The sequence below is a fragment of the Heterodontus francisci genome, chromosome 9 (genome assembly GCF_036365525.1).
Source record: "Heterodontus francisci isolate sHetFra1 chromosome 9, sHetFra1.hap1, whole genome shotgun sequence".
In the NCBI taxonomy this organism is placed as follows: Eukaryota; Metazoa; Chordata; class Chondrichthyes; order Heterodontiformes; family Heterodontidae; genus Heterodontus; species Heterodontus francisci.
In genome coordinates this window covers 44,018,252-44,034,462 of record NC_090379.1, presented here as the reverse complement: position 1 = coordinate 44,034,462, position 16,211 = coordinate 44,018,252, and the positions used below count along the sequence as shown (strand labels likewise).

At 41.7% G+C, this 16,211-nt stretch overlaps 1 protein-coding gene across 9 annotated transcripts in view; it reads left to right on the top strand.

Annotated features, from left to right (window-relative positions):
- wdr20a (WD repeat domain 20a) overlaps positions 1-16,211 on the top strand; it is a 130,755-nt gene that overhangs the window by 76,206 nt on the left and 38,338 nt on the right. For 5 of the 9 annotated variants that reach the window (XM_068038916.1, XM_068038922.1, XM_068038914.1 and 2 more), the window contains exon 2: positions 12,373-12,555. Coding sequence is in view for 6 of the 9 variants with exons in the window: in XM_068038922.1 (XP_067895023.1) it covers positions 12,373-12,555 (183 nt within the window). In the remaining 3 variants the exon portion in view is untranslated. Of the gene's footprint in view, positions 1-12,372; positions 12,556-13,195; positions 13,348-16,211 lie in introns of those variants that run through there. The other 4 variants (XM_068038920.1, XM_068038923.1, XM_068038915.1 and 1 more) reach the window with 4 other exon arrangements.

The following is a 16,211-nucleotide window of genomic DNA, read 5'->3' as shown; positions in this document are numbered from 1 at the left end:
TGAGGTTTTAAATTATTTTCATCTGTGTTCACTATGGAGGAAGACGATGTATGTGTAGAGATCAGGGAGGGGGATTGTGATATATTTGAACAAATTAGCATTGAAAGGGAGGAGGTATTAGTGGTTAGCGGGCTTAAAAGTGGATAAATCCCCAGGCCCAGATGAGATGTATTCCAGGCGGTTATGTGAGGCAAGGGAGGAGATAGCAGGGGCTCTGACACAAATTTTCAAATCCCCTCTGGCCACAGGAGAGGTGCCAGAGGACTAGAGAACAGTGAATGTGGTACCATTATTCAAGAAGAGTAGTAGGGATAAACCAGGTAATTACAGGCCAGTGTGTCTAACATCAGTGGTGGGGAAATTATTAGGAAAAGTTCTGAGGGACAGGATTAATCTCCACTTGGAGAGGCAGGGATTAATCAGGGATAGTCAGCATGGCTTTGTCAGAGGGAGATCATGTTTAACAAATTTGATTGAATTTTTCAAGGAGGTGACTAGGTATGTAGATGAGGGTATAGCAGCTGATGTAGTCTACATGGACTTCAGTAAGGCTTTTGATAAGGTCCCACATTGGAGATTGGTCAAGAAGGTATGAGCCCATGGGATCCAGGGCAATTTGGCAAATTGGATCCAAAATTGGCTTAGTGGCAGGAGGCAGATGGTGATGGTTGAGGGTTGTTTTTGCGATTGGAAGCCTGTGACCAGTGGTGTACCGCAGGGCTCGGTGCTGGAACCCTTGCTGTTTGTAATGTACATTAATGATTTAGACGTGAATATAGGAGGTATGATCAGTAAGTTCACATATGACAGGAAAATTGGTGTCATAAATACTGAGGAGGAAAGCCTTACATTACAGGACGATATAGATGGGCTGGTAAGATGGGTAGAGCAGTGGTAGATGGAATTTAATCCTGAGAAATGTGAGGTGATGCATTTTGGGAGGACTAACAAGGCAAGGGAATATACAATGGATGGTAGGACCCTTGGAAGTACAGAGGGACCTTGGTGTCCATATTTCACTGAAGGCAGCAGCATAGGTAGATAAGGTGGTTAGGAAAGCATATGGGATACTTGCCTTTATTAGCCAAGGCAGAGGATATAAGAGCAGGGAGGTTATGATTGAGCTGTATAAAACGCCAGTTAGGCCATACTATAGGAAGGATATGATTGCACTGGAGAGGTTGCAGAGGAGATTCACCAGGATGTTGCCTGGGTTGGAGCATTTTTAAAATTCATTCATGGGATGTGGGCGTTGCTGGCCAGGCCAGCATTTATTGCCCATCCCTAATTGCCCTCGAGAAGTGGGTGGTGAGCTGCTTTCTTGAACTGCTGCAGTCCATGTGGGGTAGGTACACCCACAGTGCTGTTCGGAAGGGAGTTCCAGGATTTTGACCCAGCGACAGTGAAGGAACAGCAATATAGTTCCAAGTCAGGATGGTGTGTGACTTGGAGGGGAACTTGCAGGTGGTGGTGTTCCCATGTATTTGCTGCCCTTGTCCTTCTAGTTGGTAGAGGTCATGGGTTTGGAAGGTGCTGTCTAAGGAGCCTTGGTGCATTGCTGCAGTGCATCTTATAGATGGTACACACTGGTGCCATTCTGCGTCGGTGGTGGAGGGAGTGAATGTTTGTAGATGGGGTGCCAATCAAGCGGGCTACTTTGTCCTGGATGGTGTTGAGCTTCTTGAGTGTTGTTGGAGCTGCACCCATCCAGGCAAGTGGAGAGTATTCCATCACCCTCCTGACTTGTGCCTTGTAGATGGTGGACAGGCTTTGGGGAGTCAGGAGGTGAGTTACTCGCCACAGGATTCCTAACCTCTGACCTGCTCTTGTAGCCACACTACTTATATGGCTACTCCAGTTCAGTTTCTGGTCAATGGTAGCCCCTAGGATGTTGATAGTGGGGGATTCAGCGATGGTAATGCCGTTGAATGTCAAGGGGAGATGGTTAGATTCTCTCTTGTTGGAGATGGTCATTGCCTGGCACTTGTCTGGTGCAAATGTTACTTGCCACTTATCAGCCCAAGCCTGGATATTGTCCAGGTCTTGCTGCATTTCTACACGGACTGCTTCAGTATCTGAGGATTCGCGAATGGTGCTGAACATTGTGCAATCATCAGCGAACATCCCCACTTCTGACGTTATGATTGAAGGAAGGTCATTGATGAAGCAGTTGAAGATGGTTGGGCCTAGGCTAGACACTACCCTGAGGAACTCCTGAAGTGATGTCCTGGAGCTCAGATGATTGACCTCCAACAACTACAACCATCTTACTTTGCGCTAGGTATGACTCCAGCCAGCGGAGGGTTTTCCCCCTGATTCCCATTGAGCTCAGTTTTGCTAGGGCTCCTTGATGCCATACTCGGTCAAATGCTGCCTTGATGTCAAGGGCAGTTACTCTCACCTCACCTCGAGTTCAGCTCTTTTGTCCTTGTTTGAACCAAGGCTGTAATGAGATCAGGAGCTGAGTGGCCTTGGCGGAACCCAAACTGAGCGTCCCTGAGCAGGTTATTGCCACGCAAATGCCGTTTGATGGCACTGTTGATGACACCTTCCATCACTTTACTGATGATTGAGAGTAGGCTGATGGGGCGGTAATTGGCCGGGTTGGACTTGTCCTGCTTTTTGTGTACAGTTTTATTTTCTGATTCAAGGTCATTGACCTGACACGTTAACTTTGTTTCTCTTTCCACAGATGCCTGACCTATTTCTAGCATTTTCTGTTTTTATTGAATTTTATAACATTGTGCAGATACTCCTTACGTGCATTGCAGCAGGTTCAGAATTATCTGGCTCAAACCAGTTTCTGGTTTTTTATCAGAATGGAACGATTATTTATTTATTTTATTTAGAGATACAGCAAATATTGACTATTTTAAGCTGGCTTTAATGCCAATGCATAATAGCATATTACAATGTGACTATTTATTGAACAGCTGTGGGCTATAAAAATGCATGTAGATATTTATTGGCAAAGCTTCAACATAGTCACCTTATCGAGTGTACCATCTCGAGAATTAGAAGCACCAAACTTTCAGAATTTGGTTTGAGATGGAGTTTGGCACTTAATTAAGAACTTGAAAAAACACCTTTTTAATTCTATAATTTTTCAGTTTTCTAGAATATATAAGCTTTTTGTGCGTGTATATTGTATTTTCATTAAGGGATCAGTGGATATATTTGAATCCATCCTAGGAAATCTTAAAGCAAGCCTACTAGTTGTGTCTCTGGTTTACTTGTGTGCTTCTGCTTTAATTGTCCTGTATGTCTGGGCAGACCCCATGGTGCATGGAGTGCACCATTCTTATGAGTTTCCAAACTAAGCTACTGAGTAATCCACGCAGATAGAGTTTCTGTTTGTCCAATATGGACCGCGCACATGCCCCTCGGAAGGGTACAATCAATTACTTGGGTCCAGAGAACTTCGATACAAGTAATGCAAGAATACACTAGGGAACCACTGCAGCTTAACCAGATATAACAGCACAGAGCACAGGCAATTTTCCTGCTGTGTGTCCTCCACCAAGGACCAAGGATCATTGGAACATAGGTTTGTAGGATTGTCTGGAACTGAGTGGGAAGAATCTGACTCCCAGACATGGCTACTATCTTGGATCACTGTGGATCTGCACATAGTGCAAATGGCACTGGTTTCGAGAAGTGTTTTCTCCGCCCCCCCCCCCCCCCCCTCAATTTCTGCTTAAAACTCGCCAGGGGTATAATCCCTGAGTCAAGCTGTCTTGAGATTTGGGAGTTTCAACCGTTTTCCACAGAATCTGGATATGATTTATGTTAAAGTTTTGCTTTTAAATTAATGCATCTTTACAAAATGTTAAGACAAATCACACAGTGGAGTTGCTGCAATAAAAAGAGGTTTGGTATGTTAATGAGCAACCATTGTGACAACAACCCATATTGACTGAGGACAATAGGGGAGAGATTATCTGGTCTCATGCTTCCAGCAAACATACCTAGATGGTTGGAGTGTCTCTGAGCTTTACCTGAAGCTATTCTCAAAAGTTGGGGTCTGCAATAGCAAGCCTGATTGGCAGCTATTCTGGTTAGCCTTGGGACAGGAAGAGGGATTTGGAATTGAGGTTTCAATTTCTTCTGCGACAGCAAGCATAGACCTGTATAATGAAAGGCATTTGGTGAGCTCTGCCCAGGCAAGCTACTTTGAGAATAAAGCTGACTAGTATTTACATAGTACCTTTAATGTAGTAAAACATCCCAAAATGCTTCACAGGTGTGTTATCAAATAAAATTTGACACCGAGCCAAATAAGGGGCTATTAGGACAGGCATTCAAAAGTTTGTGGAAAGAGGATCTTAAAAGGAGGAGAGAGAGGAGGAAAGGTTTATGGAGAGAATTCCAGAGCTTGGGGCCTAGGCAGCTGAAGGCATGACCACCAGTGGCAGAGTGATTAAAATCTGAGCTATGCAAGAGGTCAGAATTGGAGGCATGCAGAGATTTCGGAGAGTTGTAGGGCCTGGAGGAGGCTATAGAAATAGGGAGGGGTGAGGCCATTGAGGGATTTGAAAACCAGGATAAGGATTTTAAAATGGAGGTGTGCATTATCAGGAGCCAGTGCCGGTCAGCGAGTGATGGGTGATTGGGACTTGGTGCAAATTATGGTACTAGCAGCAGAGTTTTGGATGAGCTCAAGTCAATGTAGGATGGAAGATGGGAGGCCAGCCAGGCAAGCAATGGAATCATCAAGCCTAGAGGTCACAAAGGCATGGTTGAGGGTTTACGAATTAGGAGTAGGCCACTCAACCCCTCGAGCTTGCTCCGCCATTCAGTAAGTTCATGGCTGAACTGATTACTCCACATTTCCACCTACCCCCAATAATCTTCCACCCCTTTCAGTAGCAGATGAGCTGAGGCAGGGGTGCAGACGGGCAATGTTGCAGAAGTGGAAGTAAGTGGTCTTGGTGAGGGAGTGAGTATATCTGTCCCATAACCAGTTCAGGATGATATGGCTTATATTTTTCTTGTTTATAACGGGGACCTAAGGTTAGGTTGGAAAAAGTGAGATTTTTTATAGCTGTATGTTCACTTTCTGACTGTAAAAATCAACCTCATCTCACCAAAGTGTTAATTAGCCCACCTACCAAAATATTACAGAAGTGCACAATGGCACATGGCAAGGGAAGGTGCACATTGTTACATACTCCCTCCACTCATCCGCATTTATGCTATTTTATAAGTAGATATTGGGCAGTGTAAGTTACCTATGGCGTATAAGTTGAGGGCTTCTCTTACATGAGTGACCAGTCCTGCTTAAGCCAAGATAATATCTATGGCTGACCCAAAATTTCTAAACCTACTGTTTAACTAGATATTGGCAGTCAAAGGTGCATTGTAGATCATAGGGAATCACAGGATTTAGGAATGGAAGTGACTGGTAACATTAAATTTGATACGATATCTGGTGCAAAACCTAAAATTTATAACACCTCTTTGTGGACTCCTGCTGTTGGGCCTCATCTGTCTCCTTTAGTAACCAGTCTTCTCTCAAAGTGCACTGCTACAGCTCCAGTTAATGTAGCCATTTTATGTAGTTGAATGGCTAAGTGCTCCATGTGTCCAAATCATTTTTAAAAACGGAAAGTTAATTCTGGAATGCACCACACCCAGCAATTTTACGATCTTTTATTGTGTATGTTATTTTCTTCTGCTTACACAGCACAACACCATCGAGTATATGTGAAGGAACATTCAAGTTTCAATAGAGCAATCTTCTTCAAAGGCATTTTTAATTTAAAATGCTTTGGATGGAATGTCATCTCATGAAATTATTTAGGGGTTTAGATTTGCAAATCGGTTATTCTAATAGCTTAAATATGAGGTGCCATTTTATATATATATTTTTTCTTTGTATACCCACCCAGTTAATGAAAATGTATGTAATGGCCCAAGCCAGTCTGGAATTTGTCTAGGGTTATATATTATGTACCCCAGTGGTTATAATTTCTGCTGAAATCTACTCCCCGATGTTCAGTATAATTCTAAACTTTTCCCAATCTGGGCAACCACAGTTATGGAAGCAGCATTTCTTGCTCGTTTTGTGCCCATTTACCATGAAAGCAGCGGTGAGGTTTTGGGTTCTGGATTGCATGCAAGTATCATGTAAAGATGTAGATGATGCCTTAGCTAAAGCTACGGGGAAGGCAGAGGGATGAAAATTAGGTTTTCTTAAGCCTGTCGAAAAGTGAGGTGCAAGAAACAATTGATGACTGTTAATATACTTGTAGTTTCCTGAAATAAAAGCAGAAAATGCTGGGAATACTCAGCAGGTCTGGCAACATCTGTGGAGAGCGAGTTAATGTTTCAGATCTGTGACCTTTCGTCTTGTGGTTTCCTGCTGTTCTGCCTACATTTTAACTATCATCTTTACTTGCTTGCTTTAAGCCAAAATGTCAGAACTGAAATAATTTTATAAATTTGAAAAGCCTGCCAGTATATTTGTGAAGCAAGGAGCAGCCTTGACATGATGGATAATATCCCTCAAGACTAACATTTAAACGCCCCTCTCGTATTGTGTTTCTCTGCATTTTCCACACAAATTCCAAACTCGGTTTAAAAATTCGGTCGCAATTCAAGTTAATTGTCTTTTCTATTTGAAAATGTTGCAAGGTGACAAGGTAGGTTTCGATGGAAAATGCCCTTTAGCCTATTTGATAACCACCTGCCAGAATACCAACTCTCACCATATTTCCATTGCAACTTCTGGCTTTTTAAATGAGTCCAGTATACTGGACCGTTCATTCTTTCTGCCAAGCACTCCCATCTGTTGATTTGTGTAAATATTTCCCAACAACTGCCATAAATCAGTAAGCTAAGGAACTTCTTTGCTACTGGAAAACAAGAGGCTTACAGTGGTAGGTGCTGTAGTTTTTTGCTATGGGGGAGAGCACAAATGGGCTTCAGTACAAAATCCCAGATAGCTTCTATCTGAACTGGGAGGGACTTTTGTTATGCCATTGATATTGTCTGCCAGATATGTAAGGGAAAAATATTAAACCTAGTGGCTACTCTGCAGAAGTGGGTAGGTTTTGCCTTCCACTGAACAGTCTTTTAGTTTACCCCTTGGATTGAATATCACGTGAGCCCAAGTAGAATGGATATTCCTTCCCTTCAGTCTCTGCTGCCATTAGTAAGCTTCCTTTTTAGTTAGGATGATAAGACAATAAGGATCCTAGACTGCTCACTGTTGCCGCAACTGCTGGTTGCAGTATTTGAGCAGGAGATATTCTTCAGTGCAGTGGAGATTACACCTCTTTCGACATGAAAATGGCGTGACGTCTCTAATCAGCCAACATAACTAGTATTCATCACCGCAAATCAACAAAACATGCTGATGGTGGCCAAGGTGATTTGGACTGAATTGCCTTGGAGTTTAGTACACAACCACTAGAGCTGTTTGACTTTTAATGATTAAAATTGACTCTTTTTATTCTAGAGAATGTACAAAGTACTTTAATATGTAAGTACTTTAGTATCTTTACGTTGATATCATGGATTGAATATCGAAGTATTTACCTTTGATACGGTCTGCATTAGTTAATTTCTGGTAGTCATGTGTTCTATTAATATGGTCATTAAATCCTTCTGAAGGAGATTTGCTTCAACTTTCTAATCCTCCTAGATGACTTATTTGGGGAAAATAAATGGGCATTTGCCTCAGAGTCATAGCGGCACTGAAGGAGGTTATTCCAGGTCATTACCACTTGCATTAAAAAAAAGTTCTTCCACATATCCTCCTTGCATCTCTTGTCCAAAACTTGAAATCTGTGTCCTGTAGTCCTTGTACCATCAGCTAATTGGAACAGCTTTTCTTTGTCTACCTTACTTAAACCTGTCATAATCTTGTACACCTCCATCAAATCTCCCCTCAATCTCCTCTTCTCCAAGGAGAACAACCCCAGTTTCTCCAGCCTAACCTTGCAGCTAAAAAAATCCCTCATCCCTGGAGCCATTCAGGTAAATCTCCTCTGCACCCACTCAAGGACCCTCACATCCTTCCTAAAGTGTGGTGACCAGAACTGGACACAATACTCTAGTTTGGGCAAACATGAGTTTTGTAAAGGTTGAACATAACTTTCCTGCTTTGTATTCTATGCTTCTATTTATGAAGCCCAAGATCCCATATGCTTTGCTAACCACTCTCTATGTTTTGCCACCTTCAAAGATCAATGCACATGAATGTCCAAGTCCCTTTATTCCTGCACACTCTTGAGAATTGTGCCATTAAGTCTTTATTGCCTCTCCCTATCCTTCTGCCAAAATACATCACCTCACACTTTCTCTGTATTGCATTCCATCTGCTGCTTGTCTGCCTATTCTGCTAGTCAATGCTCTGCTGCAGTTGATTGGTATCATCCTCACAGTCTGCCACATCTCCAAGTTTGATATCATTGGCAATTTTTGAAATTTTACTCTGTATTCCAATATGCAAGTCATTTATTTATATATATAAGTGAAGCAGTGGTCCTAGCACTGAACCTTGGGGAACATCACTGTCTATCAGCCTCCAATATGAAAAACAACCATTTGCCATGACTTGCCATTTTCTGTTCTTAAGTCAATTTTTTAAATCCAATTAACACAAACCTCTCCAAGTGCTTGTTGACTTTTTTTTTCCTTCTGATTATTGTTTCTAAAACTGTACCCACCACTGATATTAAACTGATTGGCCTGTAGTTACTAGGAATGTCCTTACACCCTTTCTTGAACAAGACTTTCACATTTGCCACTCTCCAATCTTCTGGCACCTCCCTGTATCTAGGGAAGATTAGAGCCCTTCTGCAATCTCCAGCCCCCCTTCCTTTATCAACCTGGGATGTAAGCCATCAGGATCAGGCGACTTACTGAATCTAAGCATAGCCAGCCTTTCCAGCACATCCTTCCTATTGATTGCCATGGCTCTGTGGGTAGCACTGTAGCCTCTGAGTCAGAGTTCCAGATTCAAGTCCCACTCCAAGGCTTGAGCACAATAAACAAGGCTGACACTCCAGTGCAGTACTGAGGGAGGGAGCACTGCACTGTCAGCGTTGCCACCTTTCGGATGAGACGTTAAACCGAGGCCCTATCTGCCTGCTCGGGTGGATGTAAATGATCCCATGGCAATATTTCGAAGAAGAGCAGTGAGTTAACCTGGTGCTCTGGCTAATATTTCTCCCTTAATCAACATCACAAAAAACAGTTTATATGGTCATTATCACGTTGTTTGTTATGCGCAAATTAGCTGCCGCATTTTCTACATTATAGCAGTGACTACACTTCAAAAGTTCTCCATTGGCTGTGAAGTACTTTGAGATGTCTGGTGGACTTGAAAAGCACTGTACTAATGTAAGTCTTTTTTCTTCTCAATTTTCACCCCACCATTACCATATCTACTTCTAATGTTTTGTCAGCATCCTGTTCCTTAGTAAACACAGATACAAGGTACTAATTAAGTATTCTAGCCATGCATTGCACCTCTAAGCATATATCACCCTCTTTGTCCCTAATAGGCCCCACCCCACCACGTACTGCTCACTTACTATTTTCGTGCCGGCAGAAAATTTTTGTGTTCCCTTTATGTTAACTGCCATTCTATTCTGTATTCTCTCTTTGCCAATCTTATCTTATTTTCCTCTTCATTTCCCCTCTCAGCTCAGTGTATTTGGCCTGGTTCCTGCTTGAAGAATTCACCTGACATGCATCATCCTTCCTCTTATTTTTTCTCTCATCATTTTCTCTATCTCCCTTGCCATCCAAGTAGTCCTGGCTTTGATTCCCTTATCTTTCACCCTTATTGAAATGTACCTGAAACATCTCCTCCTTAAATATCACCCATTGTTCCGTTAAAGTTTTTTCTGTCAGTCTTTAGTTCCATTTTACTGTGGCTAGATCCCCTCTCATCCCATTGAAGTTAGCCCTCTTCCAAGTTAGAAGTTCTACTTTAGATTGTTCCTTGCTCTTCTCCGTTACTAATCTAAACCTTATGATACGATGATCACTCTTACCCAAGTTTTCCCCTGCAGGCACTTGGTCCACTTGGCCCACCTCATTCCCCAGCACCAGATCCAGCAATGCCTCCTTCCAAGTTGGATCAAGAACATTTTGGTCAAGGATGTTCTCCTGAACACATTTCAAATTTCTCCCCCTCCTTGCCCTTTACTCCAACGTTATCCCAGTCAGTATTTGGGTAATTAAAGTCCCCCAATATCACCAGTGTCTAAATCATGCAGTTTAGTGAGTGACCTCATTGGTCCAGTATTTCACAAATATAGAAAGCAACAGGTGTCATTCCTGCAGTGATTATGCACAGGAGGACCAATACCTGCTCCTATACACAAGAAGATAATTGTAAATCTTAGCAAGTGATTCCAAGCACTGGCTCGTGTTTCTCATTATCATAAGCGCAGAAGAATTGCTGCTGTCAAGTTGGCCTGTCCTGAGTAGTTAATTCTGTCCATGTCTAGAAATTAGCTGCATGTGTCTCTGTCTGCATGTCCCTCACCCTGCTCATCAAGATTTTCACCTTCCACTGGACATTGATCGCAAAGAATCGCCTTAATGAGCCCAGCAGCTGTTGAGATTATAGTTCTTGCACATCTCTGATTTCTCTGCAGATTTGCTCCTCTATCTCTTCCTCACTATTTGAAGGTCTGTAGAATACCCCAATAGTGTGACCATACTCTTTTTGCTTCTCAACTCTAATCAACTGGATTCTGTTTTTGCTCCCTCAAGGACGTGCTCCCTTTCCAATACTACATTTGTCTTCCCTAATCAGTGCTGCCACCCCACCTCTCTTCCTTCCCTAACTTTTCTGAACACTTTGGGCAGTTAATAAATTGAAGAGGAATGTATCCTTAATTAGGCCACTTTTCCATTATTGCCACTACATCCTTCCCACACAGCTATTTGTGCTTTTAGCTGAACAACCTCATTCACTAGACTTTGTGCATTTACACATATGTATTCTAAACCTGTCCTTCTATTCCTCATAGTCTTCTGCTATCTAATATGGTACTACTACCTTCTCTAGTACTTTCCAACATTCACTCCTTTATGCACTTTATTTCTCTTTTATATTTCTATATGCTGGTGCCCATCACCCTGCCAATTTAGTTTAAACTCTTCCTCAACCACATTTATGAATCTCCCCGCAAGGACATTGATCCCAGTCCTGCTGAGGTGCAACCCATCCCTTTTGAATAAGTGCCTTTTGCCCAAAAACTGGTCCCAATGACCCAAGAATGTGAAGCCCCCCTCCTGCACCATGCCTCAACCCATGCATTGCTCCTTCCTATCTTCCTATTTCTACTTTTGCTAGCACGTGGCACTGGGAGGAATCCAGAGATTGCTACCTTCAAGTTCCTACTTTTTAACTTCCTCCCTAGCTCCTGAAAATCTGACCTTAGGACCTCAGCACCTGTCCTCTGTCATTACCAACATGTACCACAGCTTCTGGCTCACTCCTTTCCCCCTGCAGAATTTTCTGCGCACACTCCCTGATGTCCTTTACCCTGGCACCAGGGAGACAACAAACCATGCAGGAGTCATGATGATGGTCATCACTTCAAGTGTCTGATACTTTTATAGCTGTTTTATAGCAGAATTGTTATAAACAATTTTAAGAGGCTTGCGTAACCACTGCTACAAACTGATTCTTTGTACAGCAGCTTTCCAGTAGCATTCCTTGTTTCTTGAAGGCAGCAGTGTCAAACTTACCAGCAGTGGAAAATTCAGTAATACTGGAAGAGAATCTGCAGGCTGGTTTCACGTGACAGCTCAAACTTTGAAGTGAAAACTGAAAATAATGAAAGGGGAAATGGAGAAGGACAATACAGTAGAATAAAATTCAAACCCAAGTTTGTTTTAATATATCAGCTTAATTTTTTGTGTTGACTTTGTTCTGTAAAAGACAATATATCTTTCAGTACAAGTCTCAGTCTTGAACAACATCAAGGTAATACATTCAGCATAATAAAAACAAAATATTGCAGATGCTGGAAATCTGAAATAAAAACAAGAAATGCTGGAAATACACAGCAGGTCTGGCAGCATCTGTTGCGAGAGAAACAGAATTAACATTTCAGGTCGACGATAACTCTGCTTCTGCACAAATGGTGCCTGACCTGCTGAGTATTTCCAGCTTATTCGGTTTTTATTTTAGATTTCCAACATCTGCAGTATTTTGCTTTTATTTTGGAGAACTTTAATGTGTGTAGCTGAAGTAGTTTGTATCGAGATTCTAGAGGTGCAGTTGGAAGCAGGCAAAATGTCTTTGAAACCGGTTGGAAATTAAGGTTTATAAATTAAAATCAGTTTACACCTGAGTGAATGAAAATAATGCAATAAATGTTCCTTTTTCTTCCTTAGGCTGCAGATTTAAGTAAACCTATAGACAAGCGGATATACAAAGGAACACAGCCCACCTGCCATGATTTCAACCATCTGACAGCGACAGCAGAAAGTGTCTCCCTACTTGTGGGCTTCTCTGCAGGACAGGTTCAACTTATAGACCCTGTAAAGAAAGAAACTAGCAAGTTATTTAATGAGGAAGTAAGTATCACATGAGGACTGAATCTTGTCATTGTGCAGCCGTTGTTGGTCAACCTATGTTTGTACTTTTTTATTAAACATGTGTACTTTCGGCAATCATAAACTCATTCTCCCTCATTCAAAAACAACCACGTACTGTAGGAGTAAATTTGGTGTTCGAAAGATAGAACCACAAAGTCAAAGTCCCTTTTAAAATTTTCTGACATTGTGATGACAATGCGACTCTCCCTTCTCATCTTGCATGAAGATACCTGTGATTATAAATGAGCTTTATCCATTATTGTCTAGGAACATAGGAACAGGAGTAGGCCATTCAGCCCATCGAGCCTGCCCCGCCATTCGATAAGATCATGGCTGATCATCCACTTCAATGCCTTTTTCCCCACACTATCCTCATATCCCTTTATGTCATTGGTATTTAGAAATCTGTCAATCTCTGCTTTAAACATACTCAATGACTGAGCTTCCACAGCCCTCTGAGGTAGAGAATTCCAAAGAATCACAACCCTCTGAGTAAAGAGATTTCTCCTCCTCTCAGTGGCTTCTGCCTTATTTTGAAATAGTGTCCCCTGTTTCTAGACTCCCCATCCAGGGAAAACATCTTAGCTGCATCTACCCTGTCTATCCCTTTATTTTGTAGGTTTCAATGAGATCACCTCTCTTTCTTCGAAATTCTAGAGAATACAGGCCCAGTTTCCCCAATCTCTCTTCATAGGACAGTCCCGCCATCCCAGGAACAAGTCCAGTGAGCCTTTGTTGCACTCCCTTGATGGCAATAATATCCTTCCTAAGGTAAGGGGACCAAAGCTGTACACAGTAGTCCAGGTGCGTTCTAACCAAGGTTCTGTACAATTGAAGCCAGATTTCACTACTCCTTTACACAAATCTTCTTGTGATAAAGGCTAACATACCATTAGCCTTCTTAAATGCTTACTGCACCTGCATGTTAGCTTTCAGTGACTTATTGACAAGGACACTCAGGTCCCTTTGTACATCTGCACTTTTTAATCTCTTACCATTTATGAAATACTCTGCACATCTGTTCCTCCTACCAAAGTGGATAACCTCACATTTTTCCACATTATATTCCATCTGCCACGTTCTTGTCCACTCACTAAGTCTGTCCAAATCCACTTTGCATCTTCCTCACAACACACATTCCCACCTAGTTTTGTGTCATCCACGACCTTGGAAATATAACATTTGGTCCCCACATCCAAATTATTGATAGGGGCTCAAGCACTGATCCCTGTGGTACCCCACTAGTCACAGCCTGCCAATGTGCGAATGACCCGTTTATTCCTACTCTCTACTTTCTGCCTGTTAACCAATCCTTAATCCATGCCAGTATCCCATGTGCTTTAAATTTGATAACCAACCTCCTATGGGGGACTTTATTGCGGGGAGGATCACTAAACCGACTCCCCTTTATCAATTCTATTAGTAACATCCTTTAAAAAAAAAAACTCCCAACAGCTTTGTCAAACATGATTTCCCATTCATAAATCCATGTTGACTATGCCCAATCAGATCGTTATTATCCAAGTGTCCATTTATCACATCCTTTAGAACAGATTCTAGCATTTTCCCGATGACTGATTAAGGTTAACAGGTCTGTAATTCCCTGTTTTCTCTCCCTCCCTTCTTAAATAGTGGGATGACATTTGCTACCTTCCAATCTGCAGGAACCATTCCAGAATCTACAGAATTTTGGAAGATGATCACCAACATATCCACTATCTCCATAGCTACCTCTTTCATCACTCTGGGATGTAGAATATCAGATCCTGGGGAGTTATCAACCTTCAGCCTCATTAATTTCTCCAATCCAACCTTCTTACTAATACTAATTTCCTTCAATTCCTCATTCTCCCATATCTCTTGGATCTCTAATTCATGGAGATATCTTGCATCTTCCTCAGTGAAGACAGACACAAAGTAATCATTTAGCTTCTCTGCCATTTCTCTGTTCCCCATTATAAATTCTCCTGACTCTGCCTGTAATGGACCCACATTTGTCTTAGCCAAATGTTTCCTTTTTACGTACCTATAGAAGCTTTTACAGGCCTTTTTTATGTTTTTTGCCAGCTTATATGCATATTCTATTCTCCTTTTTATCTGTTTCTTAGTTCTCCTTTTGCTGTATTCTAAAATCTCCCAATCCTCAGGTTTACTACTATTTCTGGCAACTTTATAGTCCTTTTCTTTTAATCTTACTCAATCCTTAACTTCCTTTGTTATCCACGGTTGACTGCCTTTACTTTTGGGGTTTTTGTGCCTTGAATGAAGGTACAGTTTCTGTAAACTATGTAATATTTCTTTAAAGACTAATCATTGCCTATGTAGTGTCATACCTTTTAATGCATTTTCCCAATTCACCTCAGCCAATTTGCCCCCCCATACCTTCATAATTTTGTGAAATTTAACCTGGCTTTCTCGAGATAGCATTCAAAAGCTAAAGAATAGCTGCTAAAATTTAATATAGACTATTGTCAAATATAAAGCACATCAGTATAAGAAATTTACAGAATGATAGCGTTCATTTGCAAAGGAGAAAAAATTGAGCAATTATCGGTTGCTGTAATTATGCAGTTAATACAAGACTGTTAATTCGTGTTATGTTTGTTGAGAACATTTGATATCCGATGAAGCAGATTAGCAATAGTTTATTTATCTGTAGGCTTGAGAAGTCAGTATTATCTCTCTATCATACAGTGCCACTGTTCTCTTCCTCATATCTCAGTAGCATCTCACTGTTAGATATTTAAAAGGTAGAAGACCCTACTACTGCCCAGTATTTCCTCAATAACTCATTGGAGTTTCGTTAGCTGATTTTGAGCTTTTATTAAATTTACCTCTCACCGCAAAGAGATGACCTGCATGCCCAGTCATAATATGGTATCATTTTGGCGAATCAATGCTGTACCCCTTCCAAGGCCAACATATCTTTCCTACTTCTGATGAAGGGTCACTGACCTGAAACATTAACTCTGCTTCTGTCTCCACAGATGCTGCCAGACCTGCTGAGTATTTCCAGCATTGCTTGAGGAACTTAAGCAAGGAGTCAGGAGGGCTAAAAGAGGTCATGAAAAGTCATTGGCAAACAGAATTAAGGAAAATCCCAAGGCTTTTTATACGTATATAAAGAGCAATAGGGTAACTAGGGAAAGGGTTGGCCCACTCAAGGACAGAGAAGGGAATCTATGTGTGGAACCAGAGGAAATGGGTGAGGTACTAAATGAATACTTTGCATCAGTATTCACCAAAGAGAAGGACTTGGTGGATGATGAGCCTAAGGAAGGGAGTGTAGATAGTCTCAGTCATCTCATTATCAAAAAGGAGGAGGTGTTGGGTGTCTTGCAAAGCATTAAAGTAGATAAGTCCCCAGGGCCTGATGGGATCTACCCCAGAATACTGAGGGAGGCAAGGGAAGAAATTGCTGGGACCATGACACAAATCTTTGCATCCTCATTGGCTACAGGTGAGGTCCCAGAGGACTGGAGAATAGCCAATGTTGTTCCTTTGTTTAGGAAGGGTGGCAAGGATAATCCAGGAAATTATAGGCCGGTGAGCCTTGCGTCAGTGGTAGGGAAATTATTAGAGAGGATTCTTCCGGACAGGATTTACTCCCATTTGGAAACAAACGAACTTATTAG